This window comes from Megalops cyprinoides, chromosome 14 (genome assembly GCF_013368585.1).
Source record: "Megalops cyprinoides isolate fMegCyp1 chromosome 14, fMegCyp1.pri, whole genome shotgun sequence".
NCBI lineage: Eukaryota > Metazoa > Chordata > Actinopteri > Elopiformes > Megalopidae > Megalops > Megalops cyprinoides.
The window spans coordinates 21,328,315-21,342,000 of NC_050596.1; the positions used below are offsets into that span (position 1 = coordinate 21,328,315).

The 13,686-nt window shown below is 41.7% G+C and overlaps 1 protein-coding gene across 1 annotated transcript in view; it reads right to left on the reverse strand.

The window, feature by feature from the left end:
• Positions 1 to 13,686, reverse strand: part of LOC118788809 (low-density lipoprotein receptor-related protein 1B-like) — a 358,625-nt gene that overhangs the window by 98,148 nt on the left and 246,791 nt on the right. Inside the window, exons 40-41 of the mRNA XM_036544915.1 lie at positions 13,297 to 13,668; positions 4,588 to 4,777 (exon numbers count right to left, since the gene is read on the reverse strand). Of these exons, the coding sequence (XP_036400808.1) occupies positions 4,588 to 4,777; positions 13,297 to 13,668 (562 nt within the window). The remainder of the gene's footprint in view (positions 1 to 4,587; positions 4,778 to 13,296; positions 13,669 to 13,686) is intronic.

Genomic DNA, 13,686 nt, shown 5'->3' on the forward strand with positions numbered 1-13,686 from the left:
AATAATAAATAAAAGAAGATGAGTTTGGTTCAATGTCCATGCAGATGGAAAAATTGACAATGTCACTCTGTATCCCAACAGCACTAGTATTTATCTAGTAGAGGTTGATAGGTGGTGATCAAAAACGTTTGGGATGCAGTTGTGAACATTTGGTACATTTGTGCACAATGCAGCAGGCGTTTTGCCCTGGTTTATATGCCACCATAGAACTGTTAGAAGGCCCAAAGCATTGTCTTCCCTAAACTTCTGACAGGGGCTGTTTCATTTTTTTCATTTAAAATAATGGTGAAGAACAACAGATATTGAACAATAACTTTCATGTAAAGTAAAAGTAAATTAAAATACTAAAAAAACATTGCAAGAGGCTGTTGAAAAAACAGCAACAGTCTGCATAATATGTAATTAGCAATCAGATACTTAAAGATACTGATGTTAGCACAGATGTTAGCAGACTTACCTCGCAACTATAAAACTATAAAATGAGCCAAAAAAAATTCAGAGCAAGAATCAAGTATGACATGGAATAGCAAAATAGCTTTCAATTAAGTGATTCAATCACTGAATTAAGTTTCCTTGAGCGAATACTTTATTGCTTCTGCAGTAACAGAGCATGCAGTATCTCTTCATTGGAAAGCATTGTGAAAGGGATTGGAATGAGTTAGCCAACCTCAGAATTTCTATTTTACTCTCATTTTCAGAGAGGGAATCTGTCTCTCTGTCTGTCAAGGAACATGGGGGATGAGATGTGCCAATTGGTTGTGGTGGTGTTTGAACATAATCGCATTATCAGTACTCCCTAAGTATTGCTGTAGTGGTGACAGCTGCTTTTCCGTCTATGCTACCAGGTCATTACAACTCACCCTGAGGTCAGCTGTGGGTATTTCCCAAGCGGCTGTCAGTTTTCCTCTACATGAAAGGTCTCAACTGCACCCACATGCAACAGCATGAACTGTTAGTGAACAGAACCATTTATACTAAATCTACCATCACATGTGTACATTAACTACCATGAGTCAGCCTGCAGCTACTACGGCTTTTCCACTGAACTATGGCAACTACACAATGAAAGCCGTATTTCAACAGTTACTTGTTGAATTAGTGTTAAGTATAAGCATTATATGTTACAAATTACAAATTACAAATTACAAACTACAAACTAAATCATTAAAACAATCATATTAAAAAAGATAAGTTTGGAACATCATTTAAGAGAAAACCATCCCATGGCAGTGTTTCTTATAATTGTATTCATGAGATGCCCTTATCCATGGCAACTCAGCAAGCTTAAATATTCCACTTTCCATTCTACACTAAAGGAATTCAGGCTGGGTACCTTGCTCAAGGGCAATGCACCTGCAAGCTGAAATTGTAACCCAGTCCAGTTATTTAACTCTTATACCACACCGCCACACAGGCTGCACAATATGCACATTTATGCCTCTCTCAGGGAAGCAGACAGCCCATTGACATTCAAGGCCTGACCCCTGCTAGTAGTACAGTGACTGTGCAGAACCGCAGAGAGCAATTGCGGTGAACTGCCCAGTCTTAGTTGAACAAGAGGCCTACAGACCACATCCTTCAGGCGTGGAGAGTGGCTGCATGGCCAGGTGACACAGGTTCGAGATGTGGAATAACTGCCACCTTTGATCACCCGCCACCCCCGGCTCACAAGGCCACCCGACAACACTGCTTGGAGTGGGAGGCGAGCACTGCAAAGCCAGGAGCGCGTTCACCATGCGGCACAACAGACAGGCCCCTCGTTAGCGCAGACGGCAGCATGAGGGAGACGTTCCTCCAGGACAGCGCTGTCACTTTCGCGCGCACCCCCCTGTCCAACCATGAAGCAGCGCTACAAATGAGCGCCTGGATATCACAGCATAACGAGGCACTTCCGTTGGCCTGGCAAGTGCTACCCGCTCGGGGTGCGAAAGGCACACAATGTGTGATGACTTTTATCACCAGCGAGGATGTGGCGACAGAGCTGTACGTTTGCAATGCGATGTGATGTGCAATGTGAGGTGGAGCTGGGGGGCCTGTTAGCCTTTTAAAGGCAGCACAGAGCCTCTCTCATCGTGAGATTATCAGTTTGGGGGAACTCTTTTTGGCACCTGACATGAAAACCCATTGAGTCCTCCATCACACAAGCATGTTTCTGTTATTCTTCACCTTAACACAGTAGTTGTTAAAACTGCTTAGAAAATTAATTGGACTGGACTGCTGGACTGAAGCATACACATCTTCGTACAAAGGTACCAGCTCTGTGAAACAGTGTAAGAGTAGTGCTTAGGGAACTGGACTTGCATACAGAGGGTCACATGTTTGAATTCCAGCACTCTTCAGCAGAGGTCTTAAATTTATCTATCCAAATAAGGATTCAGTGTTCTACTCCTAACATTACTACCATTTTTCTAAGCCATATGACCAAAAAAAGTAATAATGTTAAATATGCAACTCTGTCACAGCAGGCTGGATTTCAATTATAGTACATTGAGCTTAAATAAAATGCTAATATGAAAATTCTGCATCATCTCTGGTTAAGGGCCATAATGGGCCATATACTATATTTCTAGCGATACTGTAATCCCCCCAAAGGAATGTGATTACAAAATCAAAGACACTCAGAGGGGTGAAAATCTGCTTAAATACTCTGATGAGCAGAGATTAATCATCTCAGGTTAATTTTTAATTAACTGGCAGCTTCTGGACTCTATTTGAAAAAGTGCCAAATTGCTGGCTTGGGATACGCTTTTAAGGGTTGAAGGTTTAATTTAGGTTCCAACCCATGGTAAGTGCACTATCAGAACATCACGTTTCAAAGTTTATATATAGTTGTTTGAATGAGTTACCATATGACAGTATCACTGGAAATCCATATGTTTCCATAATTTCATACTTTCTTCCCTTTGTATGAGACAGGAAAAATAATTATTTTATCTTTGTGCTCCACCATGACCTAAATGAACTTAAAGGAGGAATATAAGCTTTACCACAGTGGATAGACAGCTTTATTCATTTTGTCAATATCAGGAGATATGTGGCAATCTTGCCTTTTATATTCAAATACTCTTTGATTCCAGCTCTACACAAGTATCTACCTGATTGCCTTACGTAGATAAATCTCAAGATGAAGACACTTTTCCAGCAAGATAAAGATTTATAATTTATACGTGTGCCGAATTAATTAGAAAGACTTTTCATTAATCCTGTAGGTTTCAGTAGTTCAGATGGTAAAAGCATTTGTTTGAAGCACAAGCTGAGCCCTATGGGCCAGGTTTGAGACCAGCTGTGTTATTTGCCAACAACGACCAGAAGCTCACATCCGATGAACAAATGGTTTTAGTTCTGCACGGAACTGTAGTGGGTGGCTTGGCCAGGATGCCCTTGTTATTCTGCTCTCAGCACCCAGTGACTTACGTGGGTGCCTATAAGTTACTTTGATAACTTCAGGTGGTTACACCGATCCTCTGATGGTGTTCGCCTTCTGGTTCACTATGGAACATCGAGTGTGAAAAATTGTTGCAGTAGGGTGACAGTGTGGTGTTATGGTAAGGAGCCGGGCTTGTTACTCAAAGGTTGCAAGTTTGATTCCCCGCTGGGGACCTGCTGCTGTACCCTTTGGGCACGGGACTTAATAAATGGATAAAATGTAAAAACTGTAACCTATGTAAGTCTCTCTGGATAAGAGCTTTTGCTAAATGACAATAATGTAATGTAATGAATGTAAGTAGGCGTGCAAGGGAACTGGAGGATTGTCTCGCCCTGCGCTCCTACATGGATTCAGAAGATGTCATTAAGGTGCTGATGGGTTTAATATGCAGAGTTATTAACTACTGAAGTTGGATGAAGGGAAAATAGAAAAAAATCATTTTAAAAAAATCAGATTTTTAGACAACCACTTTTTCATAGAATTTACACATGCACAGAGCAACCATTCGATGTTGGAAAAATTCTCTCCAAGAAGATCAACAGTTGTAGTCCTGGTCTTTATATGACTGTAGCAACAATACTAGTAACAACAGATGGAAGCAGGTGCAAGAAGCGAGGAACCCAATTTATCTTCAAATAATCTGAAAAATGGATTCAGTTTAGGTTTATGTCACAAAACAAGTATTATTCTGCTTCAGAGCTGCACTTCTGCCAGCCGAATATGCATCAATGCACCATGAAGTTAAACACCTTGACCATCTCTGCCAAACATTTGGACTTGCACTCATCTGGACCAGGCTTAGCCACTATCTTGATATTCATGAAAAATGAAAGACATTCCTCTAATAGCCCCCAGGACATCTATTTTAGTAGTTTACCTTTAATGTGTATATCTAGTTGGGTCTTGGGATTATTTTATGAAGTTTTCAGGGAAAAAATAACTTTGAAGGCATAGGTGTATGATAATGAAATCCAGGGAAAGTGTATAGCTGGATGAACCAGCCACACTAACTAGGCTTAATAAGGCTAATTTATGATGCTTAGCACAGTCAAACATTTCCCATCGGTATAATTTTCCACTTTCTTGTATGTGGAGGGCCGACACTAGCTAGTGGGTGGCACAGAGGGAGACGATGGGGAGCAGGAAAAGGAAGCTCTTACTTCTGACACTCGTCCAGTGCAAGGACATGTGGGTGGTCCTCCTCTGACATGGTGACCACAGCCTCCCTGTTGAAGGCTCCGCGCCGGCTCTGGTCGATGGTGTGCCGGGTGATGGTGGACGTGGTGGAGCTCGTCCAGTACAGTGTGTCCCAGGCCCGGTGGTATGCCAGGCCCTCAACCGAACCCACATCTGAGGAAAGAGGGTTAGACTGGCTATCGCAGTACTTCATACTCTTGGTGTGGTTTCAAAGGTCATTATCAAGATTAATTCTAGTGTTATAAATTATTACAAGCTTATCAAAAATAAGTAATGCCTTTCCTAAGTCATAATAACTGTCCATGCAATTATGGACGTTTTCATATATGTGATTATATGGTATAAAGGTATGGTCTGCTTGTTAAAATTTCTCCTCCCTCAGACCCACTCATACCCCATGCAGCTCATACTCCAAAATTAGTCACATAGCTGGGCTTTGCTTGAGCACAATTACTGTCTGTAAAGGAAAAAAAAATAGTAAAATGTTATAAATGTATTTTCATAGATTAAAGAAGTGAGGTGACTCAAAAGTGTTGTTCAAATGAGCATCTAAAAAGGAGTTCTTTTTTTTTTGCCCCAGACACAATAAACCACCATGCCATTTGCTCCCACAGAGCTTTGATTGATAGGCTATAGCAACAGTGACCCTGAATGCTACAAAACAATTAACTTGCAGTGCCACACTGCTTAAAGCAGTTCAATTGGCTCTTATCACATCACCAGAAGGAAGAAGCCTTTAAAAGGCCGATTATTGCACACTTTGTTTTTGGAGATACAGTGCCAGAGCAGGGATTTTGTCAGCAACACACTTTCATTAATCCTCGCGGTAGCTGGGGAATCGGCTTCTGGTGCATTACATGTGACCGTGTTTCCGGTCAGCAAACTCGTTAATCTTCCGTCGCCCTGTGGCTTCACCTCCCAGTGATTTTGATAGATCTTCCTCCTTCCCACCGGTCAGATGTATTTGAGCCAAGTCAGCATGACGCTCACTGCGGGGGAGACACAGGGAAGTAGGGGACCTGCTGCCTGGCTGCATCAATGAAACATGCGAAAGGCCCTTGCAATTCAGTCCTGCTCTCGGAGGGCCACAGTGTCTGCAAGGGCCATTCCACCATGGTCATTGAGGGACATACTGTCTACAAGGCCATTCAACCCTAGTTGCGGAGGACCTAAGTATCTGCAGGGCTACGCAGTCCTGCTCCTGGAAAGCTGTAGCGTCTGCAATGCTTCTCCACCCTGGCCTTGGCCTTGCACTGCCTCATTTGTCTGCAAGGTAGTCAACTCAAGTCCTAGAGAGCCGCAGCTACTACAGAGCTCCTCAACACTTGAAAGGCCACAGTGTCCGCAGAATACTCAGCCCTGGTCCTGGAACACTGGTGTGCAGGTTCTATACAATTTCAGTCCAGCCTGACTCAATGACTCCGCAAATCACATGACTCAACTACTCATTGCCTTGACTGAAACAATTTAGCCTCCCTTTCCAATCCTGAGAGTCTTAGAAGAGAAACCTGTCAGACTGTGGCTGTTCAGGACACAAGCCAAATTGCAAATCTGACATGGGTGAAGGCTGACCCAATCCCACTTCCTTTCTTGAGACAAAATATTCAATCAAAGAGGTGAACTACTGAGATAATTGTGCAGGTGTAGTGTCACTGACTAATGAGGATGTTATATTCTGCACAAACAACACTTCAATGGTATTTGTGGAAATTGAATGTCATTTCACCCATGTGACACATTTACATTCTCAGAGAATGTGCAATAATAATTTGTGTACATTCACGTGCCATTATTCAGACATTACCAGCATGAAACTGTGGTGGACATTGTGCTATTAAATTGAATCATAGTGTTTATCCCCACACACAATCAAAGTATCTGTACCCACCCTCTGTGCAGTGAATTCCAGAATGATAAAGAAGGGTATTGTAATGGTTTTCTGACCTTCTCAATTGATTCTTGCCATTCTGTAGAAATGAGACAAGATTTTCTCTTTCTCTCTCTCTCTCTCTTTTACCCTAATGAATAGCAGGCTCTGGCTGAGCTGAATTGCAGGATGTAAACACAAGAAAGATGACACAACTCATCTGCCACTGACAGCCCGAACGAACTCGCTAATGGCGTGTGGGACTGATTAAACATCTGCACAACGGCAGGGCAACATTCTGTGATTTACGGAGGGGCCGGGCAGCATGGTCAGATCATTACATCCCTGTCTGCCATCCATCACACTGTGCCGCTCCTAACGAAGACAAATTTTCCTTTGAATAGACGAGGAGCTGTCAATATGCCCTGCTATTCCCACTCCTTACCTGCCTATGGCTCAGACAAAAAAACCCAGCAGACCAATTTATTCATAACCATGGGATATTAGTTTGGGAGAACTCAGATTCAGCCAGCAAGGGCGAAACAAATTCAAAGGGAGAATGCTTACTGATGGAGCCCATCACCGACTAATCAAATATCTGTGGCATGAGCAACCACACATCTCAAGCCTTCTGCAAGCCTACTTTGTCTGTTATAACATGTTACAGTAACACATTGAGCTGTAAACCAAGCGCAAGTTTTTTTATTTCCTTTGATTGACATGAATTGTTTGCCAATAAAAGGTGGCAGTGTAGCATAGTGGTAACAAGCAGGGCTCATAACCGAAAGGTTGCCGGTTTGATTCCCTGCTGGGGCGCCCTTGGGTAAGGTAATTATCCCACAATTGCCTCAGTAAATATCCTGTAAAAACTGTAACCTATGTAAGTCGCTCTGTATGAGAGCATCTGCTAAACGACATTAATGTAACGTAAAATAACTTTAACCCATACATAAACATTGTTATATTAAAAAGACATTTATATAAGAGTAGTCATGTTGCCTGAAGTAGTGAGGACTGAAGATATACAACTTTTGGGGTTCACTTTTAAAAATTACAGTAAAATTGACCATTGTCTGAATTTGTTCTTTCCTATCAGAACTACATGTTCTCACCTACAGCTATTCAGCACGTAAAGACAGCAAGCGAAATCAAGTTTAAAAGAAAACCTCCCATGGCTGCTTAAGGAAGAAAAAAAAATAGTAATTTTTTTTTTGTTTTTCACGTTTGCGAAAGTATTTTTCCACTGGAGAACAGCATCTAATGTTAGGCAGCTGCAGCAACAATATGAACCTCGCTAGTATCACACACCTGTCTGCTGCACCCAGACTCTTCCTGTGATGGGCGTATATTTGTAATCTCCATTGATATAATGTCTCCATTACTGGTCACAACAGCCAATCACCAGAGAATAGGTTGCCTCCTGTCAAATCAATGCCGTAATTGTCTTATAACGGCTAACAGGTGTCCAATGCCTGAAACAGGGGTATTTGCAACGCCTCTAAAAGCAATAAAACATCAAAGGGAATACTTAGAGTGGCAACCACAGAAGCCCATCTCTAATTAATCGTTTTTGCTAAAAACGCCTCTGACAGCTTGGCATGCCGGAAATCATTCAAGAGGCCCAGGAAGAATATATAGAGACCACATGGTTTAATTAGGAAAATATGCATGATTAACATCTGTGTCCCTTTTCAGTGACAAAATACTGACAATCCTTTCTAGGTAGGAGTGCTTTCCATCTTCAAAAGAATCCATGCTTTTGTTTTATGTTTTTTTTTTTTTGGGGGGGGGGGGTCTTTCATATGGAGCAGGCAAATGATGATTTCAACAAATTTCATTTTCCACTAATCCACTAATCCACACATACTTGCCTATCAACTCCAGCAAACCGACAGCAAGTGCCGTCTGTTCATTCTTAGCACTATTAGCCTCCAGAGTGAAGCTGCATCGCAAAATCCAAGTGTGTAACATGTGCAATGCAATTACAAATACAGACAACCCCTGCTGTTAAGACACCTTCCTGGAAACCCTGTCTGGAAATTGAATTTATTGTCTCTGACACAACATTCCTTTCCTGAACAAGGGCTAAAATAGTTTTGACACAAAAGCATAGATAAATATGTGATTAAGTCAAACACTCATTAAATATGAATAAATCATAATATATTAATATGTATAAACATTTGTACATTCAAATGTACTTGTATATGGAGAATAGTAAAACCCAAGACGTTTCTGGTTCAAATCTCAGGTGCACCACCATTTTCATACTCTGGGCAGAGTAAGCAGAGCTTACCTACTTCCCAGCCTCTTTCTCTTTGTAAATCAAGATTTTCTGTCAGGAAAAAAAAACAATTAATGGTTTCAATTTTGTAGGCACAGATTTTTGTGAAAGGAGGACTGTCTGTACCTTATTGCTCCAAATTAATCACACATTCAACAGTCAAAATTTACTGGGATGTTTTTGATGATTCAGTCTTTCAGTCTTCACAACGATCCCAAAGAATGCAAGTGCTTTATCAAATTCCTGAAGACAAAAGAATCAGGATTTATGTCAGGGGCAAAGCACAAAGGAAGCTTTAGTCCTCCTATCAGTTTTGACAACAAGAAAAAACATGAAAGAGAAAGAGATTATGTGGAATCCTGACTAGTTTCACAGCGGAGGTTGGGAATAAAAGAAGCGGATTGAACTATTGTCAGTGTCGGCCTTTGAAAATAGAAGAAAACGTTAACCTTGTAGCACAGGGGCCATGCTTGCTCACCTGCCTCCTCTAACCCCTGTCCAAGTGAAATAAGATTTTTTTTGGCACAGAGAAAAAATTTAGACAGAAGAGGTAGATCTCCCATATCTGCAATAGATATTATATCAAACTGTGAATGTGGTACCGTGCAATATTTTTTTTCTGCAAGTAAGTTGGGGTAAGTTCAAAACTTACTAACCCCCGGATTCAATCAATATTTGTCTCGACCAGCAATTGTCACTTTTGTCCTTAAAAAGGCAGTTTGAGGTTGTCCAGCAATCATGAAAATTAACAACCAAACTGTTTCTATTGAAATAAAAGTAGATGAACCTGTTTAACATCACCTCATTTAATATCCCCTTCATCTTAACGTCAAGGTTTTCTAAACCTACGTACCACCCACCACTGACTTCAATCTTAAATAAACTCCATTATTTCCATTAGGTTTCACTATATGAGTATAGTCACACAGTAACTAGCAATGTAATAACTGTGTAGTGGCATACAGTTACAATCTAGTTACATAATTATTAACAGTGTGTCACCACTCCAAAAGAATCACATTTAATATGCCCAGCAGAGAGGATATTAAGCGGGTTACACTATATTTGCATTCACATGCAAGTAAAAATAAAGAACCATGGGCCGGACTACATAATGTCACAAAGTTTAAATCAGGTAAGAGCCAGCCACAAATCAGTTGTATTATGTCTGATTAAAACTGGCACTTCCCAAAATCATTCCCTCCCAATGAGACCAACAATAATTGATATGAATGATCAACAAATTCATATACTCATGTGTATAAAACACAATGAGTGAAAATCAGACATCTGAATCGATCAATTAAAGACAGAATATGGTCCTTGAAATTCAACATCGAGTCCAAAAATCAAAGTTTTCTTTCATCTCATGTCTGAGCTGGGATGTTATGTGTCTCGGCTGTGCAGGCAAGCCAGATGCATACTGAAAGGGATTGAGTCAGGGTGAAAGAGGGTAAGGAGACCTTTGGGGGGACCTGTAACAACTGAAGACTTCATAGCTAATCCACTTGTGCCCTGTTTTCATGAATGCATATATTATCCACAACGTTCCTCTGAAATCAATGCTATTGAATAGTAGCTATTTTATAGTAATTGTGCAAATTAATCAAAGTATAGCATGCATAAGGAAAGTAAATTACATGCTGAATGCACACATGCAATGGCATTAGAAAGGGAAAAATGTGGATGGGAAAATTGATTTCTTCTCCTTTGCTTACCCCTTGCTTCACCTTAAGATGGGCAAGAGTGGAATATAATTCATCAAGTGTCAGGCAACTATGACATATGATGACTTAACCATCGCTTTTGACAGTTAAATTGGAACAATTTACCAGGAAAGAACAGTGGTCGCCATTAGAGAGCTCTTACTGGTTGCACTATGTGTTAAGCTGTGCAATACATCACAAGCACGGCCACTTTACTGCTGCTGCAAATGGCATTTTCACAAACGGCTGCCAACACTTAAGAGATCAAGATGGAGGAAACCGTTCGGGCCAAGGTCCTTCATTTCACAACATGCGGGTTGTTGCGCTGACTGGCCACGCAACCCATCACTGTCCAGTGCAACAGACTTTGAAAACACTCAATCTCTCGAAAACTGTGTTGCTAAAGCAGAATCCAGTGTGCCCTGTGATCAGGACTGCAGAAAGGGTTTGACAATGACAATGACAGACTCCTTTGTGTGAACCTCAAGTATCCAAAGCTTGTAACTTCACAACAAGCCAGAAAGTGAGGGCAAGACAGAAACCACACGTTGTTCTAGGAACAGAACGTGTGTAAACACATAGCACTGCAAGGACACCGATCTAACCATTGTGTCACCACCATTCACTCTCATAGCACAAACAAACAAAAAAAAACCCACCATTCTCCTGTGAAGCTACAAGATGACACCTTCCATTATGCGCAAGTAAGGATGACTACAGCCTTAAATTACCAATGAGCACCCGCAGAGGCAGATTAACGGCACTGGAATCGGGTGTCGATGCAGAAGGGAATGTGTTCCATTAGGAAACAGATGCTCCCATCTGAATCGCGATGCCTTCACATCAACAGTCGATCTCTCACGTCGAGGTGCGCCGAGACATCCCGACGCTTGGCTCTGCTGCTCCCGCTCGCAGGGCGAGCGTGGAGGGATGAAGAAACACTCCCGTTATCTAAGCGGCGGCATCCGTCTGGCGACCATGTCAGAGCCACATGGTGAGGAACAGCAGAGGTCAGACGCATCGCTGAGAAGTGCAACAGGACGAAATCCCCCACCCCTTCCGCCCGCTTAAAATGAACAGTCAGTACGAATCAATCGCCAGCGACGTTCACCACAAAGGTGTGCGCAAACATTGAAGATGCACTCATCCAGAAGGCAGCAATCCCTTGATCATATTATTCAATGAATATACCTTGGACTTCAGTCTGTAAAACACACTGCCAGACACACAGATGAGGAAGATTAATGTGAAGTGACACTAAATTTGTGTCAAATTGCTGTACTTGCGCTCTCCATTACACAACATCACCTGGCACAGTAAATAATTTCAACTAAATGCTATAACATTTGTAGATCTACTCCTCGCCAATCTCAGTGGAGCTTAAAACGAAATAAAGCTCTCTTGAATAAGTCATTAAAATTCCAACATCAACCAGAGGGGTTTTCTCAAACATATCAAGTCCTTGGCCCTCGTAGGGCATATTTGCAAATGCTTGGTACATCCAACATAACCCGTTTCCAATATTTTTTTCTCTCACAGACGCACCAGGGGAGGACTGTAAATTCTGATGCTCAATTGTGTAACATGTGCAATGTACCACTGTACTACAATGGGACAGAAAGCTCCTTGATGATATAACCCCATGGAGATGCTGGCAGCTAGCAGCAAATTATTCCTATGTCACTGGCTCCAGGGGAATTACACCCACACCCCTTTGTTCTAAAGTGCACAGAAAAAAAGATGCTTCAGAGGCAGACTGAAGCTGCTGTTGGGGGCGTTTTGAAATGGATGCAACACGGTCAACCACTGATCAAACACAGCACTAAGGAGCTGGGGACATTATTTTATGAAACTTCACTGTATCAATGCATGTGCTTGACATTCCCAAGTTAGGTATGGAATATTTATTAGCAGGAGGTCGGAGGATATTGCAAGTGACACAGGGATAATGGTTATCTTTGATAATATTACATTACTTTAAACAAAACAGGATATTGTGATCACCTGAACATTCACAAAGCTATTTTTTTTTTACAAACTCACACATGCATGCACAGACAGAGAGACGGACAGACATACACACACACACACACACACACACACACACACACACACACACGCACACACACACACACACACACACACACAGAATCACTCTATATATCCAGAAATGCTTTCTCTGCTCCATGCATTTGCTTATAATTCATGTAAATATAATCAGCTGTAGGTTCAGAACATTCAGCTCACGTTCTTGTACCATATATATTTACTCATTGTAGAAGCAGTGAAAATTCATATTGTCAAATGCACTGTGGACTTATAGGATTCTTTGAAATATATTCTCATCTTTGAAGTTACCAATCACATACAAACAGTAGGAGGACAATGAATAAATCAGACATCCTTGCAAACCCAGTTTGAAAATGGATGTCTTGTATTGAACTGCATGTTTAGGGCTCTTTTTACAGTGAGAAAAACACCTTCAAAAACACAACAATTGAGAAATACTGTTTTCTGTGATCAAAGCAGGCAACACAAAAATGAAAATATTTCTACAGACAGAGGAATTAGTCAAAAGCTGCACTGCTCTATAGCAGTGTAATGAAAGACAGGCAGCATATTCCACTTAAGCCCATGGTTTTACAGCAACAAAGGACCAGCATAACTTATATGGACATGAACATTGATTTCACAAGAGACTTGGAGGTTTAAGAGAAATACTTTTGGTTTATACAGTGATCCTCTACATGAAACATAGCCGGCAGGCAAAACTGAGTCAAGAAACAAAACAAAAATGTGGCTCAAATGCACTTACTTTCGACAATGATCCGTCGACCCGTCCAGTCATCGTTGATGACCTGGATGTTCCCAAAGTGGACGTCGCTGAAGAAGATGCGGTTGACTCCCGCAGCCTTCTGCCGATGGTCGAAGGCCAAGGCGATGACGTTCTTGAAGTAGGTGGGGTTCTCATAGGGCCTGACGGGCGAGTTGAGGTTGTTCTCGTCCGAGAGGTGGACGCTCTTCAGGATGGTCCTTTCGGAGTACAGGAGGTAGCCCTCGTACCTCTGACAGGTGAGCCCTCCCTCGGACAGGTAGCCATGAGCGCACGCACATTTTCTCCTCCCGTTGCCCAGGTAGAAGCACAGCTGCTGACAGCCCCCGTTATTCTTAGCACAAGGGTTTGTACCTGCAGAGAAAAGGCATG